This window comes from Chiloscyllium plagiosum, unplaced genomic scaffold (genome assembly GCF_037043375.1).
Source record: "Chiloscyllium plagiosum isolate Xiang-an unplaced genomic scaffold, Cpla_swu_hap1 HiC_scaffold_2, whole genome shotgun sequence".
Classification (NCBI taxonomy): Eukaryota; Metazoa; Chordata; class Chondrichthyes; order Orectolobiformes; family Hemiscylliidae; genus Chiloscyllium; species Chiloscyllium plagiosum.
The window spans coordinates 976598-993271 of NW_028270140.1; the positions used below are offsets into that span (position 1 = coordinate 976598).

The 16674-nt window shown below is 40.1% G+C and overlaps 1 protein-coding gene across 3 annotated transcripts in view; it reads right to left on the bottom strand.

Annotated features, from left to right (window-relative positions):
• The window catches only part of LOC122563838 (A disintegrin and metalloproteinase with thrombospondin motifs 19-like), a 567067-nt gene that overhangs the window by 332096 nt on the left and 218297 nt on the right, over positions 1-16674 (bottom strand). For all 3 annotated transcript variants that reach the window (XM_087994240.1, XM_087994230.1, XM_087994226.1), the window contains exon 9: positions 6122-6262. In XM_087994240.1, coding sequence (XP_087850366.1) covers positions 6122-6262 — 141 coding nt within the window. The remainder of the gene's footprint in view (positions 1-6121; positions 6263-16674) is intronic.

The window sequence follows — 16674 nt, forward strand, 5'->3', positions numbered from 1 at the left end:
ATCTGCATTCCTTTTCCATTTTGTTGTGAAAAATAACTCTCCTGCATGCTCTCTCTTGATTCACACTTCAGAGTATGCTGCTGTGGCTTTCTCACTGTGCCTGAACATTTTGTGTAAAGCTTTAGTTCTCTCCTTTCTCTCCAGAAGCAATCCAGAAAGCAACAAAGGAATATGAGATGGTCGTAATACCAGGCACCTTTGCCACTTGCATACATATTACATCGCTCATCTACTCCTCTCCATTCCAAAGAATTGGAGCAGCTGCTTTGGTCAAAGAACATAGCAGTGTGTTATGTTTTTTTGTGCCCTTTGCATGAGAAATAGTACATTTGGATCTTCCCTGCATCATAAGGTCCAGAAGTGGGGATGTTCGCCAATGATTGCACAATGCTCACAGCACCATTTACAATTCCTCAGATACCGAAGCAGTTCATGTCAAATGAAACAAGATCTGGACAATATCCAGCTTGGGCTGACAAATGGCAAGAAAGATTCAGGCCACATAGATGCCGGGCAATGACCATCTCCAATTAGAGACAAGCTAACCACCACCCCTTGATATTCAATGGTGTTACCATCATTGAATCCCTCACTATCAGCATCTTTGTGGTTACTATTGATCAGAAACTGAACTGGACTCACCACATAAACTCAGTGGCTACAAGAGCAGATCAGAAACTAAGAATATTGCAGTGAGTAACTCACCTCCTGACTCCCCAAAGCCTGTCCACCATCTCCAAGGCACAAGTCAGGAGCATGATGGAATACTCCCACATGCCTGGACGGATACAGCTCCAACAACACTGAGCCATCGCGGGTGGCACGGTGGCACAGTGGTTAGCACTGCTGCCTCACAGCGCCAGAGATCTAGGTTCAATTCCCCGCCTCAGGCGACTCTCTGTGTGGAGTTTGCACATTCTCCCCGTCTCTGCGTGGGTTCCCTCCAGGTGCTCCGGTTTCCTCCCACAGTCCAAAAATGTGCAGGTTAGGTGAATTGGCCATGCTAAATTGCTCGTAGTGTTAGGTGAAGGGGTAAATGTAGGGGAATGGGTCTGGGTGGGTTGCTCTTCGGAGGGTCGGTGTGGACTTGTTGGGCTGAAGGCCCTGTTTCCACACTGTAAGTAATCTAATCAAAAACACTCAAACAACACCATCCAGGACAAAGCAGTCTGTTGATTGGCACCACATCCAAAAACATCCACTCCATCCACCACTGACGCTCAGTAGCAGCAGTGTGTACTCTCTACAAGATGCACTGCAGAAATTCACCCAAACATCCCCAGTCGGTACCTTTCAAACTCCATGACCACTACCATATAGAGGGATAAGGGCAGGCAGATACATGGGAACACCACCATTTGCAAGTTCCCTTCCAAGCCCCTCACCATCCTGACTTGGAAATATATCCTTCACCATTCCTTCACCGTCACTGGGTCAAAATCCTGGAATTCACTCCCTAATGGCATTGTGGGTCGACCTACAGCAGGGCTGCAGTGGTTCAAGAAGGCAGTTCACCACCATCTTCTCAAGGGCAACGTGGGACAGGCAATAAATGCTGGTCCAGGCAGAGATGCCCACATCCCCCGAGTAAACAAAACAAGAATACCTGCAATGTGGCCCAGACAGGCAGAGGGGTACCATCCTTTCTAACCACAACAACAATGGAGGATTGTAGATCGGGACCACGTTGGCACGTGTGGTAAAGATGGTAATCATAGAGGACAAAGCACTCAAGGAAGCATTACAGTCAAAGCTATCTGTCAACATGTTGAACATGGAGTTCACTTGGAAGCCTCAGCACTGCAGAGAAAAAGTTTTGCTCTCTGAAGCTTGTTCTCATGATCTCTTTGGGTTGCTCTCACAGATTCAGATGCCCTCCACAGTACATCATCACCCTCCTGCTCCATAGGCCCAGATGGCAATCAAGGAACTGAAGAAGCATTGTTACATATCACAACCAAATTCTCCATCAGCAAAATATAGATGGAACAACATTCTTGATTCAAAGACATCTTTTTAGCCTGAATGGAAAAAACCTAACATAAGTAGGTACAATTTCAGATTTACGCTTAGGAAATGAAGCCGGGTAAATTGATGAAACAACATTGTGTGACTGTATTATCGATAGTGACATAGTATATTATCACTGTGGTAAAATACAAAGGTGGACAGAAGCAATTATTCTAAATTGGAAAATAAATTTTATAAAGTTGAGACGTGATTTATCAAAAGTGGACTGAATACGGCAATATGAATACGGCTGAGATAAGCTTAGCGGGCAGGGTTAAGGAAAATCTTAAAGCCTTTTATTCATAGATAAGGAGCAAGAAGGTAATTAGGGAAAGAGTTGGCCCACTCAAGGACAAAGGAGGAAAGGTACGTGTGAAGTCAGCGAAAATGGGTGAGATTCTTAATGAGTACTTTGCATCAGTATTCACCAAGGTGAGGGACATGACGGATGTTGAGGTTAGGGATAGATCTTTGATTACCCTGGGTAAGTTGGCATAAGGAGGGAGAAAGCGTTGGTTATTCTAAAAGGCATTAAGGTCTACAAGTCCCCAGGTTTGGATGGGATCTATCCCAGGTAACTGAGACAGGAAATAGATGGGGTTTCAACAGATATCTTTGCAACATCCTTGAACACGGGGAGGTCCCAGAGGACTGGAGAATTGCTAATGTTGTCCCTTGTTTAAGAAGGGTAGCAGGGAAATCCAGGTAATTACAGACCTGTGAGCCTGACGTCAGTGGTAGGGAAGCTACTGGAGAAGATACTGAGGGATCGGATATATACTCATTTGGAAGAAAATGGGCTTATCAGTGATAGGCAGCATGGTTTTGTGCAGGGAAGGTCATACCTTACAAACCTAATAGAATTCTTTGAAGAGGTGACAAAGTTGATTGATGAGGGAAAGGATGTAGATGTTATATACATGAAATTTAGTAAGGCATTTGATAAGATTCCCCATGGTAGGCTGATGAAGAAGATGAAGTCGCATGGGTTCCAGGGTGTACTAGCTAGATGGATAGAGAACTGGCTGGGCAACAGGAGACAGAGAGTAATAGTGGAAGGGAGCTTCTCATAATGGAGACCTGTGACCAGTGGTGTCCCACAGGAATCTGTGCTGGGACCACTGTTGTTTGTGAAATGTATAAATGATTTGGAGGAAGGTGTAGGTTGCCGCATTAGCAAGTTTGCAGATGACACTAAGATTGGTGGAGTAGCAAATAATGAAGGGGACTGTCAGAGAACACAGCAGAATACAGATAGATTGGAGAGTTAGGCAGAGAAATGGAAGGTGGGGCTCAATCCGGATGCATTTTGGAAGATGCGATTCCAGAGCAAATTATACAGTAAACGGAAAAGTCCTGGGGAAAATTGATATACAGAGAGATCTGGGTGTTCAGGTCCATTGTTCCCTGAAGGTGACAGCGCAGGTCAGCAGAGTGGTCAAGAAGGCATACGGCATGCTTTCCTTAATTGGATGGAGTATTGAGTACAAGAGGTGGCAGGTCATGTTGCAGTTGTATAAGACTTTGGTTCAGCCACGTTTGGAATACTGTACATTTCTGGTTCGCCACATTACCAAAAGGATGTGGATGCTTTGGAGACGGTGCAGAGGAGGTTCACCAGGTTGTTGCCTGGTATGGAGGGTGCTAGATATGAGGAGAGGTTGAATAGATTAGGATTATTTTCATTAGAAAGACAGAGGTTGAGGGGGGACCTGACTGAGGTCTACAAAATCATGAGAGGTATAGATAGGGTGGATAGCAAGAAGCTTTTTCCCAGAGTGGGGGACTCAATTATTAGAGGTCATGAGTTCAAGGGAGAGAGGAAAAGTTTAGGGGAGATATACATGGAAAGTTCTTCACATAGAGGATGGTGGGTGCCTGGAATGCGTTACCAGCGGAGTTGGTAGAGGCGGGAATGATAGTGGTCATTTAAGATGTATCTGGACAGATACATGAATGGGCAGGGAGCAAAGGGATACAGACCCTTAGAAAATAGGCAGCAGATATAGGTAGAGATACAGATTGGCACAAGCTTGAAGGGCCGAAGGGCCTGTTCCTGTGCTGCAAGGTTCTTTATTCTATGAAGGAAAATCAGTGGGAGGCACTCAAAAGCAAGTTTTGATGGCTACAATGTAGATATGTCCGTACAACAGAAAAGGTGGCACTGCCAAATCTAATGGAATCTTCAGGAAGACCATTTTTATTTTGCTTGTTTGTCTCTGGATTGTTATCTCTTTGTATGCAAGTGTTCACTGTCACCTTCTGTACACCAATTGACAAGAAATTGAGAGACAGAGGTGTCACCTACTCCAGCCTAGAGAAGAGTTTGATGTAAAACGTTGAAGTCTGCAGTCAATGACAATGTCACCCTCACCTTGCTCTGATGTTGCAGGTTTGCTTGCAATTGGTGGCAGATTTCTGTGAACACATCCTGAGAAAATGGAGGTTTTGACCACTTTGAGTAGTACTGGTGGGTGATGTTCCTCTTGGACTGCACAGAAACTCAGGCACAAACCTGAACTAAGTCAGTGCCTTTAGGTCACTGCATTAAAAAGTTAGTGGCTCCATACACTTAAACGAATGCGCAAAACAAAGATAATTGTTTTGTGGGGCTGGGGTGGAAGATCTTTCGTTTTACAGAAAAGATGTTCAGCTATGTGAGGTTAATAGCCAGTATTATATGGAGGTCTGTGATTGTAAATGTAATTGATACCTACAACTAAACCCATAATGTCAGAAATGCAGGGATATGTAGATTTTTTTAGCTGCTGTGTGCTTTTTAAATAAAATCATAAATTGCTCAAAGTTTTGACAGTTACTTCTTTACCAATGATATTCCAACTGAATCAGTGTCTTTCATCAAGCTTACTTCACACAACATCACTGAAAGTTTACCTCATGCGCAAGCTGTTCATTTCAGTGCATTGTATCTTCAGCTAATCTTAAACTGTACCTTAAACAGGACAAGCTTGTTAAAGGCCTGCACGTTGTGTGCTGCATTGCTCACAGGGAATATTTCACAGAAGTCCTTTCTATATAAACGTTACTATACTTTGATGCTTGTTCTTTTTTGCTCTCTTCATTTTATAAATTCTGTTATTCACATCACTACAAATAGAAGTGAATATTTCATTTGGGACTTAATAATACTAAAATACTCAACTAAAGTAAGATAACAGCATTTGCAAACAGTGGCCAATATTGTGTGATCAGATGTTGTCTGATTAAATCTCCAAAGATATTCAAGCAGGAGGCCAATCTTAATCAGCTGACGCATTTAAGCTTAATACGGGTTTCAGGGGCAGGCCATCAGTGCCTATACTTCTGCCTTGCCTAATATGTGGCTCACATACTTTCGGTTCCACTTCCCATGCTGGATACTTAGGCATCCATTATACACCTATAAAACAAGCAGTGCCAATAAATTTCTAGGATATAATTTAACCTGCATAACCGACTGAACTCCTGAGTTCTATAAAAACTGATATTACAGCTGGCAGTCATCTGTACACTGCTTACATGCAGACAGACAGCATAAGTGATCAAATCAAACCCATTTAAATGTTGCTATGGTCCAACTTTCTGGTAAATTGTCGAGTTATCAACCTTAAAAGGAAATGTCTTATGACATATGGGAACGCATACAGTTATATTAAAATACTGCTGTATTAAAAGCTAACAATGTGATAAATATTTCTTTACAGAACGTTTCCTTTATTGGAATGCAATTATGTCGACAAGTTGTTGACTTCCAAATTTACATAGGGGTTACATTTCTTTTGGTAGTATAGGACCAAACATATTTGCACTTTTTCACACAATCACTTTGCTCAATTATGTCAAACTGAAAAATAATGCAGACAGAAATTGTGCACCAATCTGTTTTCCAGCATGCCACCAGCAGAAATTAAAGGCTATGACTGCTATTTAAACACTTATTTTTATTTTTAACTCCAAGAACAAAAACAAGTGAAGAAAATGGCTGTTAAACTAGACATTTTAATTAAATTCATTAAAGGTCAACTCTCTGTTATATTAAATCGTTAATGTAAAATAAGGCAACAGCTGTGGATATAATTTCCATAGAAATGGAAGTCTAGTGTGTACGTACCTGAGAAATCTTTCCAGATCATCTCTGCTGCACTGGGACCAGGAAACATCCCCCAAATTCTGTCCTTTAATCCATTCCCCAGACATAATATGGAGGCCATCTGCACAGGATGGATGATCATTGTCATGATTCATTCCCATACTGAATTTGAAAAAAAGTTTAAAATAAATGCATATTGGTTTACTGACAGACACACAAAAAAACAGTACAACTGAAGAACGTTAATAGCAGGACATTTACAAGACATAAAACGTCCTCACATCAAATACCTCAGAGTAGGTCTTAAAAGGCAAGGCCCAACAGGTTTAGTGCAATTTCTTCAACCAAGTATCTTTCTGGATTTTATTTTTTAAAATTTAAATTGTATTCCTAGACACTATTTCATCTGGGTGAAAAAGAACATTTAACCTTGGTGAAATACAAGGTTATTTCCATCCTTACAAGTGACATAGAAGCAAGGACACAAATTGATACAGCTTGGATTTATTTTTTAAAACATTATATTTATTATTTTGAAAATAGTCAAAATGAATTATGGAGCACTAGAGGATGGAGAAATTCTTGATTAGTTCAGAGGATTGCATTATAGTGTCCTATGCAGTAGAGTGCTGTGGTCACTCCACAATTACACATGGCATGTTAGACAATAGGACAACACAAAAATAAAATTTGGCCATATTATGCCCCAATTGTATTTCTGAGACCATTGTATCACACCAGTTATTTAATGATCTAATAGAACTCATGAAAAATTATTCTCTTCTACCTTTACAAAAGATGGCTGTGAAATAACTCCATAATATCTGCCTGTATTAATGAATCTATTATTCAAACCTGACAGTTATCTTTCAGGTGACAATCCCTGATTAAACAAACTACAGTGCTCCATTGAGAATCCACTGGGATAAATGACTACTCCAGAATTAGATGTAGCCTTCTGACAATGCTAATCAAATTGATGTTGCAATAGTAACATGGATTTAACACTGAACATGAAAATAACCTGTTGACTGTCACATTGATTGACTTAATCATGTTTACTGAAACACCAGTGATGCACTTACTGAAAAATCAAGAAGCAGAACCTATTATGTCATAGATATAAGCATATGTCAGGTATGGACAGGATAGATCGATGGAATCTTTAGAAGAGTATAAAGGCAATCCGAATATACTTAAGAGGGAAATCAGGAGGGCAAAAAGGGAACATGAGATAGCTTTGGCAAATAGGGTTAAGGAGAATCCAAAGGGTTTTTATAAATACATTAAGGACAAAAGGGTAACTAGGAAGAGAATAAGGTCCCTCAAAGATCAGCAAGGCAGGAGATAGGGGAGGATACTAAACAAGTATTAGTGAGTTTTGAGAAGATTTGTAGCTCAGGTTGAGGTTCTGGACAAGTATTTTCATCAGTTTACTGTGGAAAAGGACATGGAAGATATAGAATGTAGCGAAATAGATGGTGACATCTTGATCCAAAGTCAAGTGGTAGTTCAGTGGCAATAATTGTTTCCTCATAAACTTGTTTGATCTTAGCTTAAGCAACGAAAACAGGAGTTTGCTGGAAAAGCTCAGCAGGTCTGGCAGCATTTTCAGAGATATATCAGAGTTAACATTTCAGGTCCAGTGACCCCTCCTCAGAACTGCATCTTAGCTGAAGGTCCTGCTGAAGGTTTCTCAAATTGTGCCAGGAAGTACCACAGGATTTTGTAACTCTAAATAAGTGACTTTTTCAACATGTACAGCCAAGACCCCAACTCAAAGTGTAATGAAATAATACCACAAAAAAGATGTACACTTGTAGTTACTTGTTCTCCAAGTAATTATTGCATATGTATGAAGTGGACAAAAAGATCTTCAAGCATTACCTGGTTCAATAAATCATCAGCTGAAGTGCCATTCAGTTATCAAAAGGCCATCAAGGGAAACTTTCAGAGGCTCCTCCCTTTGAAGCTAAAACTACATTTAATATGAACACAGATTCAAAAAGTGTCTTGTCTATCGTAACTTGATTTTAATCACGTTTGTTATTTATCTTTCAAAGACAACTTTTACTGTTTGTAAGTATATATCTTGGTCAACACATTGTCTTGAGGAATAAACCACATCCCTGGAGATTGTATCAAGCAGCACGTCACTTGCAACGATCGTAACAGGCAAGGTACTGACAATACCTTCGAGGAGCAAGTGAGGACTGCAGATGCTGGAGATCAGAGCTGAAAATGTGTTGCTGGAAAAGCGCAGCAGGTCAGGCAGCATCCAAGGAACAGGAGAATCGACGTTTCGGGCATAAGCCCTTCTTCCTGAAGAAGGGCTTATGCCCGAAACATCGATTCTCCTGTTCCTTGGATGCTGCCTGACCTGCTGCGCTTTTCTAGCAACACGTTTTCAGTACTGACAATACCTAACAAGCTGAACTTGTAAAATTCAAAACAGAGTACAACATGTGCTCAGGGCTATGCTGGCGACCAATTTAGAATAATCAGTCAGGTTCACAGGGTGGTGTGCTTGCCTTTATTGGAAGCTACATGTGTTAACACACAAAGCCCTGCTCCTTGCAGACAGAAGGAACATACACTCAAGGCAACTGCTTCAACTCAACAAAGCAAGAGACAGCCATTTTCTAGTTCATTCCTCTGAGCTGGGTCTTCAACAACCAGAATCAATCTGCTAGGTTTAACTTTAAACAAAGCTTACCAGTTAACTAAAAACTGAAAGAACTTCTGATGCTGGAAATCAGAAACAAAAACACAAACAGAAATTGTTGGAAAAACTGAGCAGCAATTGTGGAGAAAAATCATTGTTTACATTTCAAATCCAGTGACCCTGCTTCAGAACTGGAGTTCGAACATAAAATATTAATTCTGATTTCCCTCCACTGATGCTGCCAGACCTGTTTTCCCAGCAATTTTTGTTTTTGTTTTGGCTTAGCTGTTAACTAAAGTCATCACCAAACTGGTGAATTCTTTATGGCAATGCTTGCTCCAGACTCTACTTGTCAACCAATCAGCACTCTTCTCATGCAGTGCACAGTATTATTTTTATCATTCACATTGGTCTTGTGATGCATGTCCTCATGTAAACACTATACCTTTGTTTTTCTGTGTTTTTCTTAGTGGACTGAAATCGATAAAGGTTTTATTTTTAAAAAGCTAAGGACCGTGGAAAGGATTGCTGCACATTTTAAAATAAGCTACTACAGCACTTATTACATCTGCTGTTTACATTGTTGCTTGTTGAACCAATAGGAACGTATTGATGCAGACAAACTGGCACAGGGTGAGTTCAAGATTCAGCTGGCAACAGGTAGCTGATTGGTCTGTGGAACTGTGACCAGTTGTTGATGATAAGGACCTTTAGCCTGCCAACAACTAAGTAATTGCTTCCTAGGTAGCTGAATAGCTAATGGGTGCACACGATATAGCCAGAAACCTTGGGACCTCAAAGGGCAGCTGTTATCTTTTTCTTTATAATAAAAAAAACCTAAAGCCTGAAGAAAGACTGTTTTATTTCCTTCACCATATTTTAAGTCAGAAATGTTATAAGTTGTGAACCAGTCACTCTGTGCCTCCTACTGGGAGTAGAAATTACCTGGAGAAGAGGGATTGTGAAGCAACAGGTCTCGGTAAGCCAAAAGGATCATTCCAGCAAACCCTGGGACAAGGGCCATTGAATTTCACAGTTTCCCCCTCTGTCCATGTCACCATTTTTTTAAAGTCTGTTTGTACCTGTGTCGGGGAAGTTTGATAAGGGAGTTTAAGATTTTAACCAGAAAAGTTATATGTTTACTGTTCCTAATTGTTTGTCTGCAGCTCGAATCTATTTATTTGTAATTATTCGTAATTCTGGTTAAGTGCAGAAATCTGGTCTGTACGTTTTGCTAATCAATGACTAAAAAGACTGGTAAATGGGGGAATTCTGTGTAATTTTATAAAGTTTAACTTTTATGATGACTTTGGGAGTATTGGGGCTAGATTTCCAGCAGCAGAGGTGTGACACTGATGAGTGCAAGACAAAACGCTTTGACAAATGTGCCTTAATTCCAGTGATTCTCATTTTTATGCTGATGGCAAGTTCACATTTTCATTATCACTTAATTTGGTTATGTGCAATTACTTAATTTGTGTACAACCATTCTTCGAGTGCAGCATATCATTTTTCAATTAAAAGAGCAAAGTTTCTTCTGCATACTTTGAGAGATAGATCATTTTTAATCACAGGTTTACAACTTAGATTTAAATAACACACAATAAAGAAAAGCACCACTGCCGCTCAAAATTATATCAAATCATTTACCAATTTAACTTCTCATGAATTTCATGAAGGTTACAAATTTAGTCACATTTATTACAGAACAATTAGTAATAATCAGTGATAGATCTCTTTAGAAACACTGAACATTTCAATGGATACAATGAGCCAAAATAGAAGACTAATTAGTGTACCTCAATCCAAATGGCCATAATAAAATCCCGTGCCAAAAGTTCTCCCTGGATTGTAGTGCACATTGAAGCTACCACAGACGACATACATCAATCCGCATGCCAAGTCTTTACATTGTCTGACAAGAGCTAGGTTTTATAGAGTCCTGCCTAACAGCATCTTTAAGTATTAGATGGTTCACAGCTGCACTGGCTGAAAGTCGTGCCCATACCCCATATATTTAGTTTAAAAGCCTTAAATAGAGAAAAGATCCAAAAAAGCTTTAATATGGAAACGTTAGGAAAATAACATAACAGTCTCATTAAAACAAACATCATAGATTTGATACTTTTGATAAAATAGAATAATTGAGAACCTTTTATATACACTGAGCCTTGAAGTTGGCAATATATTGATCAGAACTAAAATGACATAGACATGAATGCAAAACGATAGTAACTCCTTCAATTTCACCATTGTTGAGTATTTTCAATATCAAAATTTTCCAAAAGGACTTTTTCTATTAAAGGGATCAGCTGAGAACTCAACATTAGCAGGCCATTAAGTTGTCACTAAAAGTCAAACATAATTTTGGACAGACATTCAAAGTAGAGTTCATATCTAAAGGTTATTTGTTTTGAATGAATTGCATTTTTGTATGCCTGTCCTTTTGTAATTAACTGTATGAGGTTTGTCGGAGGGTTTGATCGGTCTGGTGTTATTCAAGTCAGACAAACCTGACTCACCCAAGACAAGGGATTTCATTGCTTTATGTTAGCACAGTGCTTCAAGGTGACACATAGCATAAGTGTATGCAGATTAAGACTGCCCCACTCTTTGCAGCAACAAGTCTTGGCATTTACCTAAGAGATTCTGCTAATTCATTAGTGTGACATTTTCACACAACCTTAGCATCGATCCTGCAGCCTCTCATACAGGTATTGCCAAAAGAACAGAAAATCTGGTGGGATGTCTACACGGTAATTAATTCACTGCACTGTATCTGAGTTTTACAGATTCACCAAAATGGAATTTTACCCCGAATACATTTCTTAATACATTGTACATTTTCAATCTATTCAACCAAAGTCTGCCCACCTGGTTATACTTCATAACACCTTTGATGACTCAACACTGATAAATCAACAGCCAGGGCTCCTGGGCTTGTTCAGACTTGTCTTATAGAACCATAGAGGTATCCAAATGGAAACAGGCCCTTCGGCCCAACAGACTTGATAGAGTACACAGCAAGAGAAGAAACCCTCCCAGTTGAGTCACAGACAACGATAACTTTATATGAACAAAGAACAGTACAGCACAGCAACAGGCCCTTCAGCCTACCAAGACTATGCTGAGGCACAATGCCTTTCTAAGCTAAAACACTTTTGCCTCTATGCGGTTCATATCCCTCTGTCCCCTGCCTATACACTTATGTCGAGATGATTCTTAAAAGTTACTAGTGTAGCTGCCTCCACCATCCCCTCTGGCAGCACATTCCAGGCAGTTACCACACTCTGTGTAAAAGAAAACTTGTCTCTCACATCTCCTTTAAACTTACCCCTTTTTGCCTTAAACTTATATCCCCATGTAATTGATATTTCTACTCTGGGGATAAAAGACACTGGCTGTCCATTCTCTCCATGCCTCCCATAATTTTGTAAATTTCTATCAGGTGGCCCCTCAGCCACCGACGTTCAAGCAAAAACAGAGTTTGTCCGATTTCTCCTCCAGACCCTCCAAACCTGGCAGCAAACCTCCAAACCTAAACCATTCCTATACCTAGATTTCTCCACATGTTAATGCTACTAAGAGCTTTGCCATTTAATGTAGACCTGCCTTCTGCACTATATCTTCCAAAATATATCATCTTGCATTTGTCTGGACTAAACTCCATCTGCCATTTCTCAGCCCAAGTCTCCATACACATTCTGCTGTATCCTGCAGCAATCCTCCTCACTATCCACAGTTACTCCAACCTTTGTGTCATCTGCAAACTTATTAATCAGACCACTCACCTTCTTCTCCAAATCATTTATATATATTACAAAGAACATGAGTCCCAGCACTGATCCCTGCAACACATCACTGGTCACAGGGTCCCTATCAAAGGCCTTGTTAAAGTCCTTGTACACAATATCCACTGCTGTGCCCTCAATCTTCTTTCTCACTTAGATATATTAGATATTAGATTCCCTAAAGTGTGGAAACAGGCCCTTCAGTCCAACCAGTCCACACCGACCCTGTGAAGAATAACCCACCCAGACCCATTTCCCTCTGACTAATGTACCTAACACTATGGGCAATTTACCTGACCTGCACATCTTTGGATTGTGGGAGGAAACCGGAGCACCCGGAGGAAACCCACACAGACACAGGGGAGAATGTCTGTGTGGAGTTTGCACAGTCATCTGAGCATCCTGGTGCTGTGAGGCAGCGGTGCTAACCACTGAGCCACTGTGCTCCTCAAACAAAAACTCAATCCAGTTGGTGAGACAAAATCTCCCTTCATAAAGTCATGCTGCCTGTCACTAAAAAGTCCATATTTTTCCAAATATGAATAAGTCCTTTCCTTTAGAACCTACTCCCTAATAATTTCCCTACCACTAAAGTAAGTCTCACCAGCCTCTTACTTCCCAGATTTTCACTGTTACCCTCCTGAAACAAAGGAACAACATTTGCTATTCTCCAGTCCTCTGGGACCTTTCCTGTGGCTAAACAGGTTACAAAAATTACACACAAGGCTCCAGCAATTTCTTCCCTCACGTCCCTCAGCATTCTGGGATTGATCCCATCAGGTCTGAGGAACTTGCCTTCCTTAATGCTTTTCAAAACACCTAGCACCAATTCCTTTTATTATAACAACATACCCTAGAATATCAACATACTCCTCTCTAATCTCACCATCCACATGTCTTTCTCCTTTTGTGAATACTGATGTGGTTTTCTTTAAGGACCTCACCTACATCCCCAGCTACACGCATAAATTCCCTTCATTTTCCTTTAGTGGACCTACACTTTCCCTAATTACCCTTTTGCTCCTAACATATGGATAAAGAGCCTTGGGAATTTGTTAATCCTGTTTGCCATGATCATTTTAAAATTTCGTTTTAGCTTTCCTTATTCCTGGTTAAAGTTCCTTCCTGCTTTTCTTTTATATTCCTCAAGGGTTCTGTCTATCTTCAATTTCCTAACCATTACAAATCTTTTCTTTCTGACTATACTCACAATTTCTCTTCTTATCTAACATTCCTGAATCTTGCCTTCCTTATCTTTAATTTTCATAGGAACATGTTGGTCTTGAATTATAATCACTTGGCCTTTAAAAGATTCTCACATGACAGATATGGATTTACCCTAAAACAACCATCCCCAATCTACATTCCCCAGTTCCTGCTTGGTATGGCAAATGTTCCCCAATGAAACTTTGATCACCTGGACAGTCTTATTTCCCAATACCACGTCTATTATGACCCCTTCCCTACTTCCCTACTATTTACATATTGCTTCAAGAAACCCTTCTTGATGCACATAACAAATTCACTCCGTTTAGGGTCCTGGCACTAAGGGGTGTCCTAGTCAGTATTGCAAAAATTAAAATCTCCCACTGCACCAAGCTTGTTGTTTTCACATTTTTCCATAATCTTTCCTCATATTTGTTCTTCTATCATCTGCTGGCTGTTGGGGCTTCTGTCCTACAAACCCAAAGTGATTGCATCCTTCCTATTCCTGAACTCTGCCTCATTGGATAAACCCTCCAAGGTGTCCTCCATCACTATAGGTATGATATTCTCCCTTATCAGTAATGCAAATCCCCCTCCTCTTTTACAACCCCCCCCTATCTCACCTGAAATATCTAAATCCTGGAACAATCTTATCCCTCTCTCAACCAAAATTCTGGAAGAGCTACAACATCATAATTATATATATTAACTCAAGTTCTAAGTTCATCTGCCTGACCTGTCATACTCAGAGTTATGGAATCATGCAGCACAGAAACAGACCCTTCAGCCCAACATGTCGACCATAATCCCAAAGTAAACTCGTCCCACCTGCCTGCACTTGACCCATGTCTCTCCTAACATTTCCTATTCATTTACTTATCTAAATGTCTTTTAAACATTGTAACTGTACCCACATCCACAACTTCCTCAAGAAGTTGATTCCACACATAAACCACTCTCTGTGTAAAACAAAATGCTACTCTTGTCTTTTTTAAAATGCCATTCATGTCTTTTCTCCACTCATCTTAAAAATATGCTCTCTAGTCTTGAAGTCCCCCACCCTGGGGAAAAGACACTTGCCATTCACCTTAACTATACATCTCATGATTTTATACACCTCTATCAGGTCACCTCTCAGCCTCCTACACTCCAGTGAAGAAGGTGATATCTTGCTGCAGCCCTGAAGAAGGGTTACACCTGAAACGTCGACTTCTCCACCTCCTGATGCTGCCTGACTTGCTGTGTTCTCCCAGCCTTCTGCTCATCTACTTTGGATTCCAGCATCTGTAGTTTTTTTCTCTGAATCTTTGGTGTGACTGTGTCTCTAAAACTCCTGTCTGTGATACTTTTCATCTCCTGCTAACTCCTAAGCGTGTCCAACTGCCACTCCAACCCCAATCCATTCAGTCTGACAGGAGCTACAATTGAACACATTTCCTAAGACATGATCATCAATATCGCACAAACAGCTGAAGTTCAAGCATCAATCACTGTGGCTTGCTACCCATTACATCCTGTCAACCTGAAAATGACCCATTTATACCTACTTCCTATTTCCCAGTCACTTAGTTAATCTTCTATCCATACCAATATGTCACTCTCTACAACACAAGCACTGATTGTCTGCTATAACTTTTTGTGGCATTTTATTGAATGCTGTTTGGAAAGCGAAGTGCAGTTCATCCACCTGTTCACCTTTACCCATAACATATTACTGTTCTAAAGAATTCCAATAGATTGGCTGGAACATGATTTTCTTTTCATAAACTTGTTGACTCTCCCTGATCAGATGAACCTAAGTACCTTGCCACCACTTCTTTAATAAAAGCACTAACATTTTCCCTATGACAGTACTAAGCTAACAATCCATTAATCAATTCATAAAAGACTAAAAACAATGATCTAAATTGATGAATCCTGTGTGATGAACAAAATAAATTCAAGTCCTTTGTTTCAATCATGAGGACATTATGACAGTATGCTCTGATCATCATTCTGAAGATTTGATAAAATACTTCAGTTGTGTTAGACGCAGACAATCCATAACTTCCTGAAAGGTTTTTGGTATGAAATTGGAATTTTGACACAACTGGACCTCTGAGTGATGAACTGGGTTAACTTCTCTACCAGTACATTAGCAGTAATTGTTCTTAAATGTACGTTTTCTGGGAACTGACTCACCATATCCATGGTAGTATGGATACTGGTGTCCCATGTATAGATAAAGGTCTCATACAATCCACCAGTATCTGACAAAATGACTACACAAAACTGGCATGGGACTTACAGTGATGGATGCTTGCATGCTATAACTTTCAAAACATATAGCACACATTTTGTCAAACTGTAACATATCACCATGAAAACCAGGCCTGTAAAAATGTTGATTTAAACACGCATGGGTATTCTGGGTTCCTACATGTCCTGCCACAAGAATTTCATGGTCTACCTTGCATTTTTTTTTCCATGGTATTTGGGTTGTATTTCCATCTGGTGAACCACTGTCCATTCTTCAAGTGCACATCTGCAAGGAAGTGTTCATTTTGTCATCAGAATCTCATGTTTACATTGTAGCATTCTGGGGATTCTCTCTATTTCAACTTCAGTTTGAGCTGGTTGGGTTACATTAGATAAGTCTGTATTGGCTTGCTGACCCTTGAACAGAGACTTTATTGAACATTTCCTTCAGATTAACCAAGTCCCCAAAGAAAGTTTCTGAAAACCAAGTATTTGTCTATGGTGCCAATTGGACTACCAACATTAGGATTTGTTCAGCTCCTCAATTGATTTTCCTGAAACTGCTCTTTCTTTGACTTCACTTCACCTTTCTGTGACTAATGAAGAAGTAAAAGCTTGGACTCCTCCAAATCATTCCCAAATTACATTAACTCTCTACAGATAAACTAATCCCA